Source organism: Oryctolagus cuniculus, chromosome 4 (genome assembly GCF_051225735.1).
Source record: "Oryctolagus cuniculus isolate XC-2025 breed Fujian yellow rabbit chromosome 4, ASM5122573v1, whole genome shotgun sequence".
Lineage (NCBI taxonomy): Eukaryota > Metazoa > Chordata > Mammalia > Lagomorpha > Leporidae > Oryctolagus > Oryctolagus cuniculus.
In genome coordinates, this window is record NC_142870.1 from 164,594,079 (window position 1) to 164,619,579 (window position 25,501).

At 37.6% G+C, this 25,501-nt stretch overlaps 1 protein-coding gene across 4 annotated transcripts in view; it reads left to right on the forward strand.

Moving 5' to 3' along the window:
* The window catches only part of CMC1 (C-X9-C motif containing 1), a 73,501-nt gene that overhangs the window by 19,440 nt on the left and 28,560 nt on the right, over positions 1-25,501 (forward strand). For 3 of the 4 annotated variants that reach the window (XM_008266086.4, XM_051858907.2, XM_070072883.1), the window contains one exon: positions 490-579. The exons of the other annotated variant lie outside the window; for it this stretch is intronic. In XM_008266086.4, coding sequence (XP_008264308.1) covers positions 490-579 — 90 coding nt within the window. The remainder of the gene's footprint in view (positions 1-489; positions 580-25,501) is intronic. 4 annotated transcript variants of the gene reach the window in all.

Genomic DNA, 25,501 nt, shown 5'->3' on the forward strand with positions numbered 1-25,501 from the left:
GCCAGCAGAGAGAAGATCTCTGTAACTCTGCCTTTAAGATAGATAATTAAATCTTTTTTTCTTAAATCAACTTTTTATTATGTTTACATAGATTTATTTATTTGAAAGAGTTAGAGAGTCAGAGACAGAGAGAGAGAGGTCTTCTATCCGCTGGTTCACTCCTCAGATGGCTGCAACGGCTGGAGCGGTGCCGATCCGAAGCCAGGAGCGTCTTCTGGTTCTCACGTGGGTGCAGAGGCCCAATGCCTTGGGCCATCTTCCACTGCTTTCCCAGGCCATAGCAGAGAGCTGGACAGCAAGTGGAGCAGCCAGGACTTGACCAGGTGCCCATATGGGATGCTGGAACTGCAGACCAGGGCTTTAAGCTGTCGCAGCACAGCACCGATCTGTACATAGGCTTTAAGTGAACCGAGTGCTTACTTTTTATTTAATCTCTTGGCTTACTTGGTTCTTTACTGTATTAAAGAACCTGTTTTTTTCTTTTTCCAGAGCAGCATCTCAGACATGTTGAAAAAGACGTTTTGATTCCTAAAATAATGAGAGAGAAGGCCAAAGAGAGGTGTTCTGAACAAGTTCAAGGTAGGATTCCAATATTCATAAAGATCAAATTCATTTTTAATAATATGATCTGAATTTAATCCTTTGCCTCAGAGTCAAGTAGTCAGTGAATTAACATGTATGAATTGCTTCTCACCCTTTCACTGAGATACCAGTATGTCAGCTTTCAGAACTTCCAGGCTGTGTTTAATACATTTACAATTTAAAAATATTTCCTCAAATTACTAGTAAAAATCCATTTTTTCCCAGAAGTACAGTTAGATATAGAGAAAAACTTGGTGTATGTATTTTGGAGAAATGAGTTTCTGATAATTTTTGACAGGGAAATAAGTATCATCAAGCCAACTATGTGCCTGTTTGTCATCTATCAACATATTCCTATATATATTCTAGTATGATTTTCTTTAATGTCATCGTCTATTAATGGAATCCCAGTAGGACTTAAATGAGTCTGGGTCTTTTTTGTTTTGCTTTGCTTTCTAAGTAGATGATTCTCACGTAAATGTATGTCGTAGGCACCCACATAAACTTGTTTTCTTGGAAAATGTTTTTAACATGAAATATTCCTACACGTCTGGGGACATATTAATTAGTATGTAACGTTCCAGCAAAAACATAAACAAAGCAGTCTAAGGTAAAAATGAGTCCGTCTGTGGTACCTCTATATGATAAGTAGTTAGAAAAGCAGATGAAAGAATACTGTAGGAATAAATGCCTTTTAAAAAGAAATCTGTCTTGGATTGGCCATCAAAGTAGCAACATTGAGCTGATGCAGGCTGTTGCGCTAACTCCCCTTAGCTTTCCTATGCAGTCAGTCATCTGTTGAGGGGGTGCAGGGATTCTTAGTGAGGGTGGTGGGCACTGCAGGCGTGTCTGCAGCAGGGCCAGTCTGTGTCAACTCTAGTTCCAGGACTGTGTCAAACATTCGGATACTAAGAACATTTCTGTCACCTTCTGTTTCCCACCCTTTAGAGATGACCTTTCCAATTGATGTATGGAGGCAATAAAATAAGAGTAATTCTGTAGACTCGCCATCGTGTGATGGTCATCTGTGTTAAATGACTTCTTATGAACTATTCAACTTCTAAATCCATTCATAAATTAGTAATTTAAGACAAATAATTACTCAGTGTTATTCTTGCTCTCACGGTGAATTAGTTGTTTAATTGGAGTACTTTCCCTCTAACCCCACCCCTGGCACCTGCAGGCAAGGTTCAGTGCACATCTGGCGTTGGCAGGTGTCGTGCTGATCGTCTCAAGTGGTAATCCTCCACTGCCTCAGATTTTTAAAGTGCGGATATATATCCTCATTCAGGTGAGGGAGGGTAAAACTTAAAGAAAAGAAAGCTACAGTGTTAAATTAACTACCAGGAAGATTTACTTATAACTTTAGACAGATATATCAGTAGGAAGTTGTATTTGTGCTGCTTTTTAATGCATTATTCTCATTGAGGATGAAAGGAAATTAGCTAACTCAATTATAGACTTACTGACATGATTCAGATGAAAATGCAAAATGGTTGTATATGGCTTTGGGTTTTAGAATGCCTTTACCTTTAGAGAGTGATATTTTGCTTTTGGTCTTTGAAATAATAGAGAATTACTTCAAAATATTTGTGTTGTGTAACTACTTATAATGGTACAGAAAAAGTCTAATTTTCACTTCATCAGATGTTGTTGAGGATGTTGACATGGTTAAATTTTTAGCTTTTTAAAAATATGCTTACAGTCTCTGAATACTGAAAGCATCCAAAAAACCCAAAATTCGTTTGGATTATTTCATTGCATTTGAGCTTATCATAATGTATGCTATAATTGATTTTTGAATATTTGAATTTCTTATCTAGTATTGATTTTTTTTAGGCCATATGGTTCAAAACAGTGTTTCAGAATCTAAAATGGATTATTTCATAAAGGAATACTAAATCCTTAATATCCTCTCTGTTTAACCATGTGAATTAGGAAAGACTACATTACTGTTGCTCAAGCATCAGAAGAAAGCTGCATTTAAACTGAACAATAAGACATTTAGAATCAAGATAACCCTATTGTGGTTTATTTCCTGTTTAGCTTTTGCTTTATTAAATAATTAGAGGATTTTTACACAATCATTATACATGCTGATTGTATGGGTCTTGGGTAAAGATATAGGAATTTTAATAAGAGATCTTACTTTGTGCTAAATTCCTGAAACATTATTTAGGAAAGCTTTTCATTTGATTTTTGTGTGTATGTGTCATTTCAACCCAGCTGATCATAAGAATTGGGTCACACTGCCAGCAACTTAGGTTTGTGAAGGGAATGGAACAGCTTTTCCAGGGACAAAGAGAAATGAAATCACTTTCAATGAAAGAAAGATGCCTCATTATAGTCACCCACAGCATTTATTGACAGCCACACTTCCTATTAACAAGGAGCATTTAACTAAGAGTTTGGCTGTTGGATCTTTGGACTTGATCTAATTTGCTAGCATTAATTAGTTTCTTTTGAGCACAGACACTTGGTGCTCACAGCTATAGATTTGGAGGGCTAATTAGGATAGAAAATTGAACAGAATGGGGTAAAGCATTAACCTTCAACCATTACCAGCTGGGACACTGATAAAGACCACAGAGTCCAAATGCTCCCTATTGATGTGAAGAGTACCCTAATGAATATCAATTTCAGCCAGGTTGCTATATTCTTACTAGTTCTCTCTTCATTATAATTTTTTAACCAGCTTCCATGATGCCTCCATTATCTATACACTATTGGTTTTTATGTATATACTGATTACATAGTCTGAGCTGCACATTTCACCTAGTGTTTGAACACAATCAAAATTTGTCTTAAGCAACAGATAGCATGTAGAATGTTACATTATATACCCTATAACTTATAAAATTTAACTTTACTGATTCTAATTCTACAGTGAATTTGTACAACTTACAGTAGCTGTACCACCTTAATATAATGAAAACTACAACTTTTTGACAGTTAAGCAGTGTTGTTATTATTAACCTGGGATCAACCTGAGAATCTTTTTCTTTATAGATGAGGTTTTAAGGATGTAAGATAAAATATTAAAGTTTGTGTTTGTTTTTAAAGAGAAAAATAGTGTATAACTCCTTTTCTCAATTCATAGATTTGAAATGTCTGATCTTACTGTTGTGGAAACTTTGATAAGATTATGAACTCTATAATCAAAAAAGTTAATTTAACCACAAACTTCAACTTTACGCTGTTCTTTGCCAGTGATGGTACTGGCAGTGAGTAAGTGCCACTAGAATAAATGACTAAAATACACTGGTAGACATTAACACAATGAATGCTGAGTACATTGGGAATGGAACTGAAGGAAAATTCTAGAATGGTTAGATCTTTTACTCCCTCCTACTTTGCTCATTTCCCAAAGCCAAGACAGAAATCTCCTCCTACCAGTAGTGGTGATGGAACATCATTCTTGGATTTGGGAGTTTCCAACCTGTGTTTTAGGGAGATAACTTGATAAGCTATGCAACCGCTTTCAACTTGATTGTTGCACCTGTTTGACTTTACTAATCTGATGTTTTATATTTTTTGTTATTAGTGTTTTCATGTTTTTAAGATGTAGTCCTGGTCATAAATATTGGTAAAGTATGCATTCAAGTATTAAAAGTTTCTCTTCTGGAAGTAGAAATTCCATAAAGGGAAGAGTCATTGAATTGCTTTTATAAAAATTGCTTATTTCTTTTATTTTTTGAAATGCATAGTTGACATTTAATAAAAACTGTTGAATTATGATATTTGCTTTAAAACCAAGAGCCTGCTTCTGTTTATGCCATGAAAAATCAAGACCAAAAAAGTGCTATGTCATCAGAAATGGCTTAGAATGTTTAGTCTTTCTTCCTGACTTTTATCCCTTGGGTCTTTTTTTTTTTTAAGATTTTTTTTTTTTTTTAATTTATTTGAAAGAGTAACAGAGAGAGGTAGAGACAGAGAGAAGTCTTCCATCCTCTGGGTCACTCCCCACATGGCTGCAACGGCAGGAGCTGCACCGATCCGAAGCCAGGAGCTTCTTCCAGGTCTCCCATGTGGGTGCAGGGGCCCAAGGACTTGGGCCATCTTCTACTGCTTTCCCAGGCCATAGCAGAGAGCTGGATCAGAAGAGGAGCAACCAGGACTAGAACTGGTGTCCATATGGGGTGCTGGCGCTTCCGGCTAGGGCTTTTACCCGCTGCGCCACAGCACTGCCTTGGGTCTTCTTTTAATGAATCCTTTGTGTTGCAGTCTTTTTGATCTTTAGACTAATAAGTGGGGTATAGTTCTAAATGAATTAAGTAGAGTAGGAGGAAGTATGAATAAATTGTTTCTTTGAAAATCACGGTGCCATAGTTAGATGACGCAGAAGCTTGATAAAATGCCTGCACTCTTCTGTCAGATAAACTTGACTCACATTGGATTTTTCCAAATTCCAAAGACAGATGAATAGAAAAAAAAAATAACACGGGATAGTCTTGGAAAAGTTGGCAGGAAGAGAACTATCAAAACATCATTAACAGAAATTGGAGGATTACAGAATTTGCATAGTCATAATCATCAGTCTTCTATCCAGCTGTTTCTTGAACCTGTCAAAAGCTTTCTCTTTGTTTTTGTACCATCATTATTGTGTATATTTTTGTCGTTAACCGGTTCACTGATATTAACATTGAAGTAAAACTACAACACATCTGTAGATTTGTTTGGATATATTAAGAGGATGATACATATAATCACCGACTATGATATCTGTTATGTATAAGCTAAGTTTGTACTCTAAGAGATTGACATAAGGTACAGTTTCTGCTCTTTGGACTTAAATTGCACTGTCAAGGATCTCCAGGACCACCCCTAGACTTGGTGACTTATTGGAAAGACTCAGCACTTAGTCATACTCATGGCTAAGATTTAATACAATAAAACATATACACAGCACAATCAACAAAGGGGAAAGGCACATAGGACAAAGTTGAGAGGAATCCGGATGCAGGCTTCCAGGAATACTTTTAATTGAGTCACTTATGTGCTTATTCCTCCCAGACTGAAATGCAGCAGGTGGGAAATGTTGTCCACCAGTATAGTTCCTTGGAGACTTCGTTCCCGGAGTGTTAACTGCCAGTTGATCTGCATGGGCACCCTCTGGCTAACACACTGGAATTTCAGATTCCCAGGAGAAAAGCAGGTGTTCAGCATGATCACTTTGTTTACACAAACTTTTTGGGCACAGTGAGCTACTTTTATCAGTTTATGGTGGGGATACTCCTGAAATTCAAGTTCTCGGATGCCGGCTAAGGGCTAACCCTTACAAGCTGGCATTGCTAAGGATTTGGCAGTGTCATGCCTATTACAGTAACTGTTTTCTGCACATGGACATAATAAAAGTTAATTACTAGTAAGTACTTAAGTTTGTTTCTGAGGCCTGATGCTATGTCAGTGAAATCGTAATAGACCTATATCAATCACAAATACAGCTGAATTATTTTCATTGATGCAGTGGTTCTCTGTTACATTTGTTCAATCATACCCCATTATCAGGTTTAGTAGTTTAATATGAAGGTCTTGTTTCTAATAACAGGACAGTTTGCAATAAAATATGTGTAATAGAACATAAATACCCTGAAATAAAATGGCTAGGTTTCTTTTCAGAGAAAGGTGTAGTGTATTTTAGTTTAAGAAATGAAATCTTTAAATGTTAAGTTTAATTGACTAGAGTAGGACAGAATGAATATACTGTTTTAGACAATTTGTGCAATTCATCTTTGAAGATGTACTTGTGAAAAGTCTACACTGGCCGGCGCCACGGCTCAAATAGGCTAATCCTCCACCTAGCGGCACCGGCACACCGGGTTCTAGTCCTGGTCTGGGCTCTGGATTCTGTCCCGGTTGCCCCTCTTCCAGGCCAGCTCTCTGCTGTGGCCCGGGAGTGCAGTGGAGGATGGCCCAAGTGCTTGGGCCCTGCACCCCATGGGAGACCAGGAGAAGCACCTGGCTCCTGGCTTCGGATCAGCACAGTGCGCTGGACGCGGCGGCCATTGGAGGGTAAACCAATGGCAAAAGGAAGACCTTTCTCTCTGTCTCTCTCTCTCTCTCTCACTGTCCACTCTGCCTGTAAAAAAAAAAATCTACACTGAACAAAAAATTGCATGGTTTTAAGCTTAAAATATTAGTGCATATTATAAAATAGAATGTAGCTCTTTGCTAGTACTTCATTAACAGGTTTTTATTCTGGTATTCCTAGATATCAACTTTCAATTATTTTCTTGTAATAGACTTAAATCCTTTCATCTTATGAGAAATTAATCCAAAATTAAATATGGTCTTTAAACAGCACTGAGCACTTGTATATAAAATCCAAGTACAAGATCACACTTCACTTAAACTACCTGACGAATCTCCAGTTTTAATTGGCATTCTTTCTAGGTGATCAGAGCCTGTCTCTGGTAAACTGTTTGCAAATACCACAGATAATAATTCTATTTTGACTGGAATACATTCCAATAAGAATCTTCTATGTCTGCTAGATAAATAATAAAGAAGGCAGTTTCATACAAAACTCGGATTTATTAGAATGGTAGATTTTGAGCCAGTTAAAAAGTAGGTAGTCCTTTTTTGAGTGGTGGGGCAGGAATTTGCTTTGAATTGTAATGTGTAAAACAGATAAAGGCAGTATTTTATTAATGTTGCTACATTTAAAAAATCCATACATGAAAGTAATATATTTTTATGAAGGACATTTTTAATTAGAAGTTAAAGAGCATAATTGTAATCCAATATGTATGTCCTTTCAGTTTTTTTGTGGTTTTCTTTTTTGGAGGTATGTAAAAGTATGGAATAAATCCTAAATGACATATAAAGAGATAGTTCTAAATAGTACTGATTTCTTATTTATTCAGATTTCCAGAATTCTGTTCAGTTAAATAGAAGTTAGAGATTTTACTCTAAGGCCCATGAACAAGTGTATTTGTTACTGTATTTTCTTTTAAGATTTGTTTTATTTATTTGAAAGTTAGGTCTTCCATCCACTGGTTCACTCCCCAAATGCCTGCAACCACTGGAGCTAAGCTGATCCGAAGCTAGAAGCCAGGAGTTTCTTCCAGGTCTCCCGCATGGGTGCAGGGGCCCAAAGACTTGGGCCATCCCCCACTGCTTTCCCAGGTGCATTAGCAGGGAGCTTGAACAGAAGTGGAGCAGCCAGGACTCGAACCGGTGCCCATATGGGATACCAGTGCTGCAGGCTGGGGCTTTAACCTGCTGCGCCACAGTGTGGCCCCGTTATCACATTTTGATATATTGCTTCAATTGTATTAGCATTTGTTATTTGCATATATTTTAGTGTTAGTCAATTATTACATTTCTAAAATTCTTTTATGAAGGACATTAATTTTGACTCATTTGAGCACTTGAGTGAAACCTTGAGTTTGTGTGGAATGTAGTTAATTCTGGCATACTTACTGTGCACAGTGAATAAAACAGACCAGTAACTTTGCAGTTTTGGACCTTACCTCTCACTAGGTGTAAGGGAGTAAATAGTAAACATTTTAAGTAACTAATTGCTCTGGAGGAAATAATATTGAGTGTGGGCAGTGCTGTATAGGAATGGGAGTGTGGCTTTTAATAAGGGGGCCAGTGTAGGCTCTTCCGGAATAACATCTGGACAAAATTCATGAAGGGGATAGACAGTTACCCATGAGAAGAATCGTCTGGGTGGAAGAAATAGCACTGCATAGGTTCAAGGGATGAAAAGGTTCACTGTGGAAAGGATGGAATGAATGAGGGATAGTGAAAAGGGGGGGGCTCGGCAAAGAGATCGGAGGCACAATCATTTATGATCTTGTAAGTACTGAGGACTTCTGGGTACCCAAGAGAAATGGAAAGACAAAGATGACTGAACAATGCAGGGAGACTGAGTCTGACTTACAAGATAGTACTTGCTGCTGTGTCAAGAATAGATAGGGGCCGGAGTTGTGGCATGGTGGATAAAGCTGCTACCTGCAATGCTGCCCTCCCAAATGGGCCCCAGTTCACGTCCCAGTTGTTCCACTTCCGATCCAACACTTTGCTGCTGGCCTGGGAAAAGCAATGGAAGATGGCCCAAGTGTTTGGGCCTCTGCTACCCAGGTGGGAGACTCAGATGAAGCTCCTGGCTCCTGATTTTGGTCTGGCCCAGCTCTGGCCATTGCGGCCATCTGGGAAGTCAGCAAGCGAATGAAGATTTCCTCCTCTGTCTCCCTCTTTCTCTAACTCTGACTTTCAAATAAAAAACCTTGAAGAGGCCAGCGCCTTGGCTCACTTGGCTAATCCTCTGCCTGCGGCACCGGCACCCCGGGGTCTAGTCCTGGTTGGGGCGCCAGTTCTGTCTCGGTGGCTCCTCTTCCAGTCCAACTCTCTGGTGTGGCTGGGAAGGCAGTGGAAGATTGGCCCAAGTGCTTGGGCCCCGCACCCACATGGGAGACCAGGAGGAAGCCTCTGGCTCCTGGCTTCGGATCTGTGCAGTGCGCTGGCCCATGGCAGCCGTTTGGGGGATGACCAATGGAAGGAAGACCTTTCTCTCTGCCTCTCTCACTGTCTAACTCTGCCTGTCACCCAAAAAAAAAAAAAACCCAACAAACAAACAAAAAACAACCTTGAAGAAAAAGATGGAATTGGGGGCAAGGGCAAGGGCAGAATCACAGACAGTAGTAAGGTTGTGATTGAGATTATCCAAGTAACAAATTCTTGTGTATTAGAATGGTGGTAGCTGTGAATTGGAGGTAATAAGAATGGGCACATGTGGGATATATTTTGAAGGTTGAGGCAATGGAAGATGATGGCTCTATTCATCTTAACAAGTAAAACAATGGAGTTACAACTAGCAGAGACGAGGAAGATGTGTGTAGAGACATTGTATTTTATGTGGTTTTTTTCTTGGTTGTGGATCAGAAGTTTAGTTTTGGACATGTTAGCTTTGATATTATCAGACATTTAAATTTAAAACTGTTTTATTAGATTATATTAAAAGTTAACAAAGGGAGACAAAGGAATAGGATATACAGTTGTAGTTTAATTGTGTGTAAACAGCTTGAGTTCTGTTAGTGTACAACCAGAACATGTGTTCCACTTTGACAGTGGTAGATTAAAAACTTACTTTTGTTCCTTGGTTTTCTTTAAGATTGCACCTAGATTACTTTTTATGACAAACCGTAACTACACAGATAGGTTAATTCAACAACAAACTATCCTTCAGTATTATTGAACAGTATTTCACATAGTACTTGTTTTGGTGCTATAGCTTAACATGTACAAACAACAGGACATTTATGCATTAAAAATACATTAATATTCACATAGCATAATAATTTGAATTACCTGTTAAATATGAAATAAAATAGTATGGGTAATGAATAGTTGATTTGGTTTTATTGTTAGTGAATATGAGCATTCTCATAGCCTATGTAAAGCATTAAAATAGATCATATAATTGTAATTGTAACAATGATAGAAATGCATATAGGAAAATACATTCAATATTTAATAAGTGTCTGGAAATATGGGAGGAAAATGATGGATTAAAGACTGTTGTATAGTTTTCTTCATAGTCTCCAAAATGAAAACATTTTACCTTCTTTAAAACTTCATATCCTACATGTACAGATCATAAGTGTGTAATTTGGTGAACTGCGACAGAGCAATTAAACCTTTGTAACCATCATTGAAGTCAAGAAATAGAAATTATTGTAAATCAGTCTTCTTTGTGTTCCCTCCCAGTCACTACCCTTTCTATCTCCAAAAGTCAATACCATTTTGACTGCAAACTTCATAGATAAGTTCTGAGTTTTGTAACTTATGTGGACCCCTATAGTGTGTGCTTTTCTGTCTGACTTATATACTCAGCATAATGTTGTTAGATGCATTCATGTGTTTGCATGTTACAGTAGCTAACTTCATTTATATTGTCATGTAAATACTATTCTATGAATATCCTAGAATTTATTCATCCAGTATACTGGGATGGACTATTAGATTATTTTCAGTTTTTGTACAAATAATGCCTCTGTAAACATTCATGTTCATGTCTTTTGGTATCCACTTGTATGCATTTTAGTTAAAATCCCACCAAGAATGAGGTTGTTGGGTCATAGAATGTATGTAATTTCAGTTTCAGTAGATACTTTAAAAAATTTTGAAAACTATTTAACATTAACTAAAGAGAATGTGAGAAGATGGATTATGAATGATTTTAATTTTCATAGTATTTAAAATGTCTTCCATAATGAACGTGCATTCTATAAAAAATTACAGTATTGTAAAATATAAAAATAAAGTTTTGGTATATCATCTTCCATAAACATAATAGGAAGAAAGATCACAAAGTAGGAGGATATATTTATAATATATATGCCAAAGATTTGAAAACCTAAGTGTATAAAGACTCTTATAGGTAAGGAAATGATGAATACCCACTATGAAAAATGAACTGAGTTGCTGGCAAACTATGTATTAAACACAAATTGCAAATGACACCCTATATAATCTACAACCTTGCTATGATTTAAAAATTTATAAGAAGTTCTGCTTCTGTCATGGCATGTTACCGCTATCATACAAGGCCTTCTGCAGAAAACAATGATAACCTATGAGTAGATGAAGAAAAGCAATCTAAAGGCATTCATTAGATGATAAAGAGCAGACAGATGTCATAGGGAGTTCATCAAACATTGAAGAGAAAAGAACCGCATGTATTTGCCCTGTAGGGTGACAGGTACTTTGATAAACAACACAAAACCATTCAATCTTGTCTTGAAGATCCAGGACAGGATTTGGTGTAAGGCTGGCTCTGGAAACTGTGTACATAGGTGCAAAGTAAATTAAATAGAGAAAACAGAACCCAAACTTTTTATGTCATATTCACAATACAATGCAGGATCACTCAGTGTGCAGAGAAACAGGCAAACTGATAAATTCTCAAACCAACAGAGGGCTAACTTTGAGATAACTTGAATGTTGGTTTTAGCAGAGAAAGATTTTAAAGCAGCTGTTATAATTGCTAAAGAATGTAAAAGAAAAATGATTGAAATGAATCAGAACACAAGAATTCTTAACAGAATTTGACCCAAATGGAAATTCTGGAACTAGAAAATACAATGTCTTATGTATAAAGAAAGGAAATTCCAGGAGTCTTAAACCTAAAGATAGAACACACAGATATGGCCAATCTAAAGAACAGTTAGAAAAAAAATTTAAAAACTTGAACAGAACCTCAGGAACTTGATAACTTAAGGACAAACTTCTAGTAATTGGAGTGGCAAACCTACCAGAATGGCTGCAGTTAGGAACACTGACATCATTGAACATGCAAATGCCCGTGAATTAGTAGCTTAATCTAGGAGAAATGAAATGTACATACTCAAAGGTCTGTACAGTAACACTTTATTCATAATAGCCAAAAATCGACAAAAGTCCAGGTTACTGTTAAAGGAGAAGCTGTAAATTATCATAAAGGATATTTTCATACAATGGATTACTTTTCAGTAAAATGGAACAAACTATTTTGCTATATAACAGCTGAGAGGAATTTCAAAACAATTGTCCTAGGTGAAATATAAAATAAGTGCATACTTTTAAAAAAAATATTTATTTGAAAGAGAGGCAGAGACAGAATCTTCCTTTCACTGGTTCACTCCCTAAATGGCTGCAACCGTCAGAGCTGAGCCAATCTGAAGCCAGGAGCATCTTCTGGGTCTCTCACACAGGTGCAGGGGCCCAAGCACTGGGCCATCCTCCCCTGCTTTCCCAGGCACATTAGCAGGAGCTGGATCAGAAGTGGAGCAGCTGGGGCTCGAACCGGTGCCCATATGGGATGCTGGCTGTAGCCTGGAGCTTTAACACACTGTGCCACAGTGTCATCCCTGTGCAATCAGGGTAGGGTGTGAACATGTGCCTTGGCAGGTGTGACAAGTGAATCCTGGGAAGGTGAGCATATCAAATTGACAGTTAAATGTCATTGTGCAGGGATCAAGAGTTCCAGCTCATCATACCTAGCTAGCTTCCTACTTATTCCACATCAACAGGATTTCATTCTTTTTTATGGCTGATTAATATTCTGTTATGGAAATATAACACAATTTATTCATTTATCTGATGATAACTTAGGTGCTCCTTAAAATTTTCAGTTTTTTAAATAGTATTGCCTTTTAAGTTTGCTAGTGTTTCTTTTAAAAGTTTATTGAATGCCTATTACATTTTTCACATTGTGAGAAATGCTGTAGAGGCAGAGTAGAATCTCAAAACTTGCTGTTAAATACAACATTGTGTGGGTGATGAGAGACAAACCAGGCACATAAAATAGTTATAACATTGAACAGTTAAAATTAAATACCTGTATATTCATTTAGAGAAAATAAAATTCAGTGAATGCTAATTCAGGAAGATGAGACTTAATGAAATGTATGGGTATCAGATAGATCTCAAGATATGGCTAATAATTTGGGTACCTATAGGGAAGCTAGAAAAACATTTCATTTCCACTAAACTAGGACCTTTTTGCTTTTTACTTATTAAACTTTTTAGTGAAGTATTGAGCCTTTTTGCTATAATGTAAATTTAAAGCGTTATCTCAAAAACTAAAGGTGGGGAGGGAGGAAGGGAATATTATGTTCTTAGAATTGTATCTGCCAATCACATTGAATCTGTTAAAAACTAAAATTAAAAAAAAATTTAACAATTTCAGACCCTAGGCTCAGGATTGAAGGCTCAGAGGCGAGTGAGAATGGACATAGTTTGTTTATATAGTAGAAAGGAAATTGGCTTTAGGAAACCAGTGGTGTGTTGAGGGGATAATGGCAAATAAAGACTGGGAATAAGGCTGATTTTGGAGTCCCTTAAAAACCTGAGAGAGGGAGAGTGTTAAGATGTCTGCGTCCCATATTGCAGTAGCTGGGTTCAGTTCCCAGCTGGCTTCAGGAATGACTCAAGTAATTAGGTTCCTGCCACATATAGAGGAGAGATCTAGATGTGTTTCAGCTTCTGTCCTTAGCCATCGACAGGGGGCATTTGGGGGAGTGAACCAGTAGATGGGTCTCTCTGTCTCTCAACTGTGTGTGTGGGGGGGGATGTCTGCCTCCTAAATAAATGTAGGGGGAAAGTGACCCCTGAAGCACAAGTGCAGTTTGGATCTCTAGTAAGGAATCAGCATCTGACATGTGTCCTTTGATCCCCCTCCCTTCATTTCCCCCTCCTTTCTTTCTCCCTTCCCAGAAACAGTTTATACAAATAGGATTTGCAAAATAATACAAGATACCTTGGCAGATTGCTCTCTAAATTTTGGATTTCTTTATGCTTTTAATTAAGAACTTAGAAGCTGTGGTTCATTGACAGTGGCCTACAGCGGTGTTTGTCAGAGCTAAAAGGACACCCCGTCTCAGACTGCTGTCGCAAAACTCCTGACATTTATTAAAGTGTCAGGCTGCAGTAGGAAGATGCACATTGACTGCAGTGTAGTGTTTCTTCAGAGTTCATTGTGAAAAAGTCTTTGTTCCTGTTTCTACAGCTAACAGAAGGTATATATTATTCCTTATATTCTCTAGAGAAATTGATTCTATGTTTCTCAGGTTTTTAAATTAAACATTTTTAAGTCCCTAAAGCTTAAGAAAAGCCTTCTTTGGTATAAGAATGGCTAAGCAGCTGAACAGCAACTTACAGATAAATTCTCTTAATTTAATGGTGATTGACTTCTGCTTATACAACCTCAGAGTTCATACTGTCAGGCTGCCTTTTTTCCCCACTAATCAACCCCATTAGTTTTACTCTACTGTATTTTTTCTTAGGTTAGTACATATATATTTTAACTTTTATTTAATGAATATAAATTTCCAAAGTACAGTTTATGGATTACAACAGCTTCCCCCCCCAACTTCCCTCCAACCTGCAACCCTCTCCTCTCCCGCTCCCTCTCCCCGTCCATTCACATCAAGATTCATTTTCAATTCTCTTTATATACAGAAGATCAGTTTAGTATATATTTCAACAGTTTGCACCCAGACAGAAACACAAAGTGTAAAATACTGTTTGAGTACTAGTTATAGCATTAATTCACAATGTACAACACATTAAGGACAGAGATCCTACATGAGGAGTAAGTACGCAGTGACTCCTGTTGTTGACTTAACAATTGACACTCTTGTTTATAGCGTCAATAATCACCTTAGTCTCTTGTCATGGGTTCCAAAGCTATGGAAGCCTTTTGAGTTTGCCAACTCCAATCTTATTTAGACAAGGCCATGGTCAAAGTAGAAGTTCTCTCCTCCCTTCAGAGAAAGGTACCTCCTTCTTTGATGACCTGTTCTTTCCACTGGGATCTCACTTGCAGAGATCTTTAATACTCTCATGGGCTCTTCAGCCAGATCCGAATGCCTTAAGGGCTGATTCTGAGGCCAGAGTGCTGTTTAGGACATCTGCTATTCTATGAGTCTGCTGTGTATCCTGCTTCCCATGTTGGATCGTTCTCTCCCTTTTTTTTCTATCAGTTAGTATTAGCAGACACTAGTCTTGTTTATGTGATCCCCTTGACTCTTAGACCTATCAGAATGATCAGTTGTGAACTGAAATTGATCACTGGGACTAGTGAGATGGCATTGGTACATGCCACCTTCATGGGATTGTATTGGGATTCCCCTGGCACATTTCTAACTCCACCATTTGGGGCAAGTCCGGTTGAGCATGCCCCAAATTGTACATCTCCTCCCTCTCTGATTCCCACTCTTATATTTAACAGGGATCACTTTTCAGTTAAATTTCAACACCTAAGAATAAATGTGTATTAATTAAAGAGTTCAACCAATAGTATTAAGTAGAACAAAAAAATACTAAGAGGGATAACGTATTAAGTTGTTCATGAACAGTAAGAACAAGGGCTCATCAAGTCACTATTTCTCATAGTGTTCATTTCACTTTAACAGGTTTCCTTTTTGGTGCTCAGTTAGTTGCCACCGATCAGGGAGAACGTATTATATTTGTCCCTCTGGGACTGGCTTATTTCACTCAGCATAATATTTTCCAGATTCCTCCATCTTGTTGTAAATGACCAGATTTCATTGTTTTTTATTGCTGTATAGTATTCTATAGAGTACGTGTCCCATAATTTCCTTATCCAGTCTACTGTTGATGGGCATTTAGGTTGATTCCAGGTCTTAGCTATTGTGAATTAAGCTACAATAAACATTAAGGTGCAGACAGCTTGTTTCTTTGCCAATTTAATTTCCTTTGGGTAAATTCCAAGGAGTGGGATGGCTGGGTTGTATGGTAGGTTATATTCAGGTTTCTGAGGAATCTCCAGACTGACTTCCATAGTGGCTTTACCAGTTTGCATTTCCACCAACAGTGGGTTAGTGTCCTTTTTCCCCACATCCTCGCCAGCATCTGTTGTTGGTAGATTTCTGAATGTGAGCCATTCTCACCAGGGTGAGGTGAAACCTCATTGTGGTTTTGATTTGCATTTCCCTAATTGCTAGTGATCCTGAACATTTTTTCATGTGCCTGTTGGCCATTTGGATTTCCTCTTTTGAAAAATGTCTGTTGAGGTCCTTGGCCCATCTCGTAAGTGAGTTGTTTGTTTTGTTTTTGTGGAGTTTCTTGATCTCTTTGTAGATTCTGGTTACTAATCCTTTATCTGTAGCATAGTTTACAAATATTTTTTCCCATTCTGTCAGTTGCCTCTTCACTCTCCTGACTGTTTCTTTTGCAGTACAGAAACTTTCCAGTTTGATGCAATCCCAATTGTTAATTTCGGCTTTGACTGCCTGTGCTTCCAGGGTCTTTTCAAGAAGTCTTTGCCCATGCCTATATCTTGCAGGGTTTCTCCAATGTTCTCTAATAATTTGATGGTGTCGGGTTGTAGATTTAGATCTTTAATCCATGTTGAGTAGATTTTTGTGTAAGGTGAAAGGTAGGGGGTCTTGCTTCATGCTTCTGCACGTGGAAATCCAATTTTCTCAGCACCATTTATTGAATAGACTGTACTTGCTCCAGGAATTGGTTTTAGATCCTTGATCAAATATAAGTTGGCTGTAGATGTTTGCATTGATTTCTGGTGTTTCTATTCTGTTCCATTGGTCTATCCATCTGTTTCTGTACCAGTACAATGCTGTTTTGATTACAACTGCCCTGTAGTATGTCCTGAAATCTGGTATTGTGATTCCTCTGGCTTTGTTTCTGTTGTACAAGATTGCTTTAGCTATTCGAGGTCTCCTGTGCCTCCATATGAATTTCAGCATCATTTTTTCCAGATCTGAGAAGAATGTCTTTGGTATTTTGATTGGCATCACATTGAATGTGTAACTGAATGGACATTTTGATGATATTGATTCTTCCAATCCATGAGCATGGAAGATTTTTCCATTTCTTGGTATCCTTTTCTATTTCTTTAAGATTTTGTAATTCTCATTGTAGAGATCTTTGATGTCTTTGGTTATTTTGATTGTTTTTGTGGCTACTGTGAATGGGATTGATCTTAGCAGTTCTTTCTCAGCCATGGCATTGTCTGTGTATACAAAGGCTGTTGATTTTTGTGCATTGATTTTATATCCTGCTACTTTGCCAAACTCTTCTATGATTTCCAATAGTCTATTGGAGTTCTTTGGATCCCCTAAATAAAGAACCATATCATCTGCAAAGAGGGATAGCTTGAGTTCTTCCTTCCCAATTTGTATCCCTTTAATTTCTTTTTCTTGTGTAATGGCTCTGGCTAAAATTCTACATTGTATTGTAATAACTTGTCTTTACCTTTAAAATGCATAAGTAATTTATGTTGAACTTTCTCATCTTATTGCTTCTTTACCACAACCTTATAACTTCGGTGCTAATGACAGCCAAACTCAAAAACATAGAACAGTTCTAACTTTGAATCTGTATTATTACATGTCTTGTCTTGTTTCAGATATCTTTACCATCAAAGCTTAAGAAAAGTCTGATTTGAGAAGACTAAAGTAGACTTATTGGGACATATCTTTCTACAAGATCACCAGGGCATCATACACAAGTTCAGCTTATTCTTGACTTTCTGAACGTCTATTTTTTAGAAAGTATTTCCATAGTTCAACCCCACATTTACACTTCCCTGGTCAGTGGCATTGGCAGAGAACCAAGTGTTGCATACATTTAAAGGGATGGGCAGACTCCTTAATTGGCATCTCTTCCAATGTGATATATGTAAAATACTGTGCAATTGGTTAGCCTTAGGTCAGGTTAATATCAAGTATATGATGAGAACATGGTTAGAACCCAGTTCTCTGAAATAACATTGTCTCACTATTTTAGTTTGGATCTTTGTATTTTTTTAATGATTTATTTACTTATTTGAAAAGCAGAGTGACAGAGAAGGGAAGAACGATCTATCCATTGGTTCACTCCCTAAGTGGCCTCAACAGCCAGAAGTGGGCCAGGCTGAAGCCAGGAGTTCTATCTGAGTCTCCCGTGTAGGTGTCAGAGACAAGCGTTTATACCATCTAACACCGCCTTCTCAAGCTCATTAGCAGAAAGCTGGATTGTAAGTAGAGTAACTGTGACTTGAACTGTCACTCCAGTGTGGGATGCCAGCATCACGAGCAGTAGCTTACCCTCGTGCACCATACTACCTGTCCTGATCCGTGAGTTTTTTTTTATAGAGATTTTATTTCCATTCTGAGTTTCTAGGTAACAATAGCCTTTTACCTGGTCTCATCTTTATTACAGGAGGAGAAACAGTTCTACTCCAACTCAGTACTTAGCGATGCAGTTACAGTTATAGCCCTTGCTTGGTCTTCTCATCACTCTGCTGCAAACTGAACTAGACCAGTAAATTCGAAACCTGTAAAAGAAGCTGGACATTAACTGAACTCTAGATTGTGTCAGGATTTATTATAAAATTAAATATTGTTATTTTCTGTGTTTTGCCTATCTCCATTTTATGCCTAGCTCATAAAATTCAAACTTTTGAAAATGACAGTTTCTGGGATGGACGTTCAGTCACAGAAGCTTAGACTGCTGCTTAGCACCCTCATATCACATATCACTGCCTGGATTGAGTCCCACTTCCATTTCTGATGCAGCTTCTTACTAATGTGCTTTGGAACAGCAAATGGCCCAAATGCATGGGTTCCTGCAACCATGTAGGAGACCTGGATTAAGTCCCTGGCTCCTGGCTTTGGTCTGACCCAGTTGCAGGCATTTGTGGGGTGAACCAGTGGATAGAAGATCTGTCTTTCCCTCTTCCTCTGTCACTCTGCCTGTCAAATAAATCAACAATAAATACTCTTTTAAAAAAAGAAAATTATGATTTCTGATCTTATTAAAGTATGACTAGCCATACTTTTTGGTATACCAGTGTGAAAAATCTATCCAGTTACTTTGATTTTGTCCTCAGAAAACTGTGTTGATAAAGTCAACTTATATGGTTGCATATATTAAGGAGCTCTTTAACTGAGAACCATGGGTTAGTAATGAAATTTAATCTGTTTACTCAGTGTGTCAATGATTAACATGTCAGGCAGTTTCTTCTGTGTTCTTTTTCTCCAAACCTCTGTGGTCAAATATATTTAGATGATGAGATTAAAGTTTTCAGAGTCTTACAGTTGGAAGAACCATTACTTTGCTCTCTTGATTGAAGTACATTTGATTTTCATCCCTCAGACTAGATTGATAGCCTTCAACCTTCACTACACATCTGAATTTTCTGAATTTATTATAAATTTATTATAACAGGGGCCAGCACCATGACGCAGCAGATTAATCCTCTGCCTGCGGTGCCAGCATCCCATATGGGCACCAGTTCCAGTCCTGGTTGCTTCTCTTCCAATCCAGCTCTCTGCTGTGGCCCGGGCAGGCAGTGGAGGATGGTCCGAGTCCTTGGGCCCTTGCACCCACATGAGAGGCCAGGAGGAAGCACCTGGTTCCTGGCTTTGGATTGGCGCAGCTCCAGCCGTTGCAGCTAATTGGGGAATGAACCAAGGGAAGGAAGACCTTTACATTTCTCCCTCTCACTGTCTGTAACTCTACCTCTCAAATAAATAAAATCTTTAAAAAAATAAATTTATTATAACAAGTCAAGAGATTTATTATATTTATATATTTTATATATTTATATTTCATATATTATATATATTATAACAAGCACAAGTTTTTCTCTACAAGGAGAGGGAACAGTATATATTTTTCAAAGCTCCCAAGGTGAATTAAATGTTTAAGAAATAATGAGGAGGCCAGCCCTGTGGTGTAGTGGGTTAAAGCCCAGACCTGCAGTGCTGGCATCCCACATGAGCGCCAGTTCAAGTCCCGTCTGCTCCACTACCAATCCAGCTCCCTACTGATGTGCCTGGGAAAGGAGTGGAGGATGGCCCACATGCTTGGGCCCCTGCACCCAGGTGGGAGACCGGAAGAAGCTCCTGGCTTCTTGCTTCAGATCGGCTTAACTCCAGCCGTTGTGGCCATTTGGGGAGTGAACCAGCAGATGGACGATCTCTCTCTGTCTCTACCTCTCTTTGTAACTCTGTCTTTCAAATAAATAAAATAAATCCTAAAAAGAATGATTAGCCTAAGGAATATAATTTCTACTTAAATCTGCACAGAGCAGCAGAATTTATGGATTTAACTCATTTTTCGTAACTTTATATAATTAATTACCTAGAACATGCTTTTGCATAGAAAGTCTTAATTTTTCGGTTGTGTTATTTGTTGCTTTTGGTTTTTGTGTGCTATTTTTGTGTGCTATTTATTTTATTTGTGTGCTATATTTTATTTTATTAATTTATTTGTGTACTATATTTATTTTTTCACCTTTATCTTCCATCTTGTAGATTGAACTCCAAATTATCTATACTGGCCTTCAAGTTCTTTTCGAGTGAGCCAAGGATTCTTAGCTCTCTGGAGGAAATGATGAACCTACATGTGCTCTTGCTTCCTTAAGCCTTGACCTCTTTTTTATTCTGTAAACTCTACGGCTACTCTCATTTATGACCTTATAGCCAACCAACTTCACCCACCCTGACACCTTGTCCTTTCTCTACTATATTCCATCAGTGTCTTCTATGATTTCTGAAATTTCATAGATGTTAATCCAAATGAGCAGAGGTTGATTTGTGATCACTTGAGATTCCTGAATATAAGGTGAATAATTAGTTTATAAATTTAGTGAAGAAAATTACTGTGGTGGGGGAGTCTTAGCCTGCATGTTCATGTGTTCTCTGTCCTCACCAAAATGATGTTTCTGTCAGCACAGTGGATAAGGAAGGAAAGGCTTGCGTGGTTGTACCTATGTACACATTTCATTCAACAGCTATGTATCGACAGTTTCACCTTTGTTTGAGATTGAGTACATATTTTAGAATAAATAGAGGCACTTATGCACTCAAATGGGAGTTTTTATAGAATTGGGGTTGTTTTCAAAAACATGGCTTTAAAAATCATCAAATTATTATTATAATCCTATATTACCCAGGGAGATTCCCAGCTGTTTGTTAGGCTACCTGCTAATATATATATTTTAGACTTGTTTTCTCAGCTTTTGAGATTTTTTAAAAGGGGAGAAACTAAAATACCATTGTTGTATATTGGCAGCTTTGCTAGCTAATTTTTGCTATTGAAACACAAACACTATTTTGCTATGTCAGTATTTTGTGTGGGTCTGTTTGAATATCAAAACTTACACCTCTAAAGTAAATTGAAAATAGATCTCAGTAAAAAATAAGAGTTGGAATAAGAGAGGGAGGAGAAGGGGGGGAGTATGGGTGGGAGGGTGTGTACAGTGGGAAGAATCACCATGTTCCTAAAGTTGTAATTATGAGTTGTATGAAGTTTGTTACTGTAAAGCTGTATAGTTCTGCATACATTCCTATGGACTTACTTCTAATTGTACAGTTTAAAAACTTGCCATGGGACCCCAAATCCCTTTAAGCTGGGTAGTAAAAATACCATCTGAAGTGTTAAAGGGATCATATGGATAAGAATAAGTGTCTGTAATAATAATAGAATTAAAAAGGATTAAAAAGGAGTGAATGTTCCAACATGGGACGCAGTCCTGCACAGCAGACTTATAGAATGACAGTCACTTTAAGTTGCATGCAGACCTCAGAATTAGCCCCATAAGGCATTCTGGTCTGGCTGAACAGCCCACGAGAGCATTTAAGACATGGAAAGCCAAGACACTGTGGCAAAAATTGTCCTACATGAAGGACCTCCATGGATGAGGCCCCAGTAGAAAGAAGCAGTCATTAAAGGAGGAGGTGCTTTCCTCTAAAGGGAGGAGAGAACTTCTACTTTGCTTATGGCCTTGTCAAGTTAGTGGATCCAAAAGGCTTCCATAGCCTTGGCAGCTCATGTCAAGAGCCTCGGGTGATCACTTATGTCATACGTAAGAGTGTTAATTGTTAAATTAACAACAGGAGTCACTGTGCACCAACTTCCCATGCAGGACCTCTGTCCTCAGAGTTTTAATTTAATGTCTAAATGCTCGCAAAATCTTTCATTTTTGGGTGCTGCTTTAAAAATTAAGTTTCTAAAACGATATTAACTTCAAGATGCAATGACTTTGAACAACCCTTGTCTTAACTGTTGAGCAGGTTTTTTTTTTCTTCATGCAAATTGTTGAACTCTTAGTATAGAGTTGGTTTTCTGTCTATAAAGTTAATAAAAAATCGATGTTAGTGGAGAATGGGACTGGGAATGGGAGAGGGAGAAGAGGAGTGGGAGTGTGGGTGGGAAGGCCGGTATGGTGGCAAGAATCACTATATTCCTAACTTGTACTTATGAAATGCATGAAGTTTGTATTCCTTAAATAAAAGCTTTCTTCCGGGGCGGGGGGGGACAACTTATCTCAGGAAATAGGAAGTAGCTTAGGACAGTGGGGAAACTTCTTGATATTTTTGACACTAAAGGAACTTTTGTTTTCATGTAATGAGTGAGTTATACTAGATAGTTTATGTAGGGTTAATTGTGATTGAAATTGGATTTTTTTTCTCTTACAATATGGACATGTCTCTTAATGAATGTAAAGTTATGCAGAGTATTTATATTAGCGGTCTTGTTAAATATGTGTTTCCTGTCTCTTAACTGATCCTTACAGTGTTAGCATTCAAATATTCCTTGTTGTTCAGGAATATGTTTGTATCATAGTCTTCATCTTTGAGTAATTGTTAAGGAATGTACTCCAGATTGGTATTTTTCATTAGTGGATGAAATGTATCAGGTTTCTTCTTTCTACTTTCATCTTAAAGAAGAAGTTCCAAGGTGTAAGGAAACAGATCATGGCATCTATAGACTGGTAAGGAAATGAAGTATGCTGTGAAGTTAAAACTGAAGCTCAGTTGCCCTCTAGGGGTCCAGTTTTAATACAACACATGGAGAATTAATTGAGCTCTTTTGGGGCTGGGGTAGATCTGCTGAAAGAGAAGCTCTGTTTTTTGTTTTTTTTTTTTTTTTAAATTTTCTGGTACAGTGTGACTGATTAACAAAAGCTGATTTTTATTATTTATTGCAAATCAGCATATCCTACTTCTAAAACTACAGAAAGTTAAATATCCTTTTGTTTATCTGTTTTTAAAGTCAGGGTACCTGTGTCAGAACAATCCAGCCATTGGGACAGTTTCAAGAGTTATTTGGTGACAACTCTCAGGTTCTTTTTGTTTTTATTTAATGTTTATTATTTTTATTTTCATCTACTTGAAAAAGGAGAGATCTACTCCTAATGTCTGCAGTAGCCAGGGCTGGGCCAGGCTGAAGTGGTGGAACCCCAAACTCTTGGGGTTCCCCACGTGGGTGTTAGGGTCCCAAATACTTTGACCATTGTCTGCTGCCTCCCAGAATGCATTAGGAGGAAGCTAATTTTTTTCCATTGTTGAAAATATTATTTAGACTTTGACTTGCAGAATTGATAAATATGGAGTTTATTTTATATGCAGATATTTCAAATAGTTTTGAGTACTCAAGTACATTTTTTCATCTTTCTTTAAGATTTATTGTTTATTTGAAAGATTTAGAAAAGGAAAGCTTCCATCTACTGGCTCACTATCCAGATTGCTGTAATGGCTGGAGCTGGGCTGACCAGGAGCCAGGAGCTCCTTCTGGGTCTCTTTTGTGGGTACAGGGACCCAAGGTCTTGGACTATCTTCCTCTGCTTTCCCAGGTGCATTAGCAGGGAGCTGGATTGGAAGTAGAATAGCCAGGACTCTACCTGGTACCTATATGGCATGATGGCACTGCAGGCTGTGGCTTTACTCACTAAGCCACCGTCCCAGCCCCTCAAGTACATTTCTGTATCAAATATGAGAATTCACAAGGTTACTGATACACTTTAAAAAGATTTGCATATTGTGATAATACATGTTCTTTTAGCCTCTGAAGGATGCTATGTCTTCATTTCTTTTAATGTACAGTATTTTTTTTCCTCCGTATAGTTATATTGAACTTTTTTATCTTTTCTCATGATTATGGAAAAATCTCCATAGTTAATGATTAGAATCCTTATTTATTATTTATAATTTAGTTTAAAAATTCAGGATTTATCAATTACTATCTGAAAATCATTGAATTTTGATACATATTAAATATTAAGTTGGCTGTGATTAAATAAAATTTAAAAATCATTCTCTTAGTAGTATTAGCCACACTTTATTTATTTATTTATTTTGACAGGCAGAGTGGATAGTGAGAGAGAGAGAGAGAAAGGTCTTCCTTTTGCCCTCCAATGGACGCCACAGCTGGCGCGCTGCGGCCGGCGCACTGCGCTGATCCGATGGCAGGAGCCAGGTGCTTCTCCTGGTCTCCCATGGGGTGCAGGGCCCAAGCACTTGGGCCATCCTCCACTGCACTCCCTGGCCATAGCAGAGAGCTAGCCTGGAAGAGGGGCAACTGGGACAGAATCCTGTACCCCGACTGGGACTAGAACCCGGTGTGCTGGCACCGCTAGGTGGAGGATTAGCCTAGTGAGCCGCTTTAAATGGTCAGTAGCTACACATGGCCACCACATTTGGCGCTGCAGACATCAATCATTTCTGTAAATTGTAGAAAATTCTCTTGCATGGCTTTAGTGTAGAAATATGCAGCAGCATCTTTGCTGTTTCTAAAACCATCTCAGTGTTGGCAGTTTCCTGTGTAAGATGGCTAGAAATATAATAACATTGTACTCATCTCTGTTATCTTTTATCAAAAGAATATTTTGGGGACAACTAAAATTGATCACACATGAAGTGATTTCGATTTTGTTCATCTTGAAGATCAGCATATATTTCTCATTGTGAGCCAAGTTATTTCAAATAGCTTAAAGAAAATTATACACTATTGAAATATGAAAATACATTTACTTTATCTCCATCTTGTGGTCAAAATCTATGGAAATGTTTCTATTAATACAATTACAGCTTGTTTATCTTTACATTGCCTTAACCTCTGCTGTTTCCTATTACTGTAAATATAGCATTAAGTGTTTATGTAGAAAGTTTTGGGTCTTAGTCAAGGAGCCAATTAAAAAGACTTTGAGGTTTTATGGTTACTATCAAAGAGGAATCCAGAACTATGACTGCCACATTCTGAATGTGTGTTGGAATACTAAAACATTTTATTCATGGTTGAGAGGGAAAAAATGGAAAAGATTTAGTTGTTTACTTGAAAATGTAGCTTTGTGTTATTAAAGAGGATTATGATGAATATGCTTATGTGATAAATCTTTAAAGTTTGATAATCTATTTTGTATTGATTATAATAGATTTTGAAATAATGTTTATTTCTACAATTTCTAGTTTTTAAATGAAGTCACAGTCCTTTAATGGAAAATTGTGATTGTAAGATTATTTTGGAAATAACAAAATTAATATTATAACACTTAGACTGTAAATTGTAGCATTCTATACAATTGCCTAGTACTATTTATTTTAAAACATGTAATATAAAATATTTGGGATGACCATATCAAAAGTGTCAGAATGTATTTCAAATCAATTTGTATCAC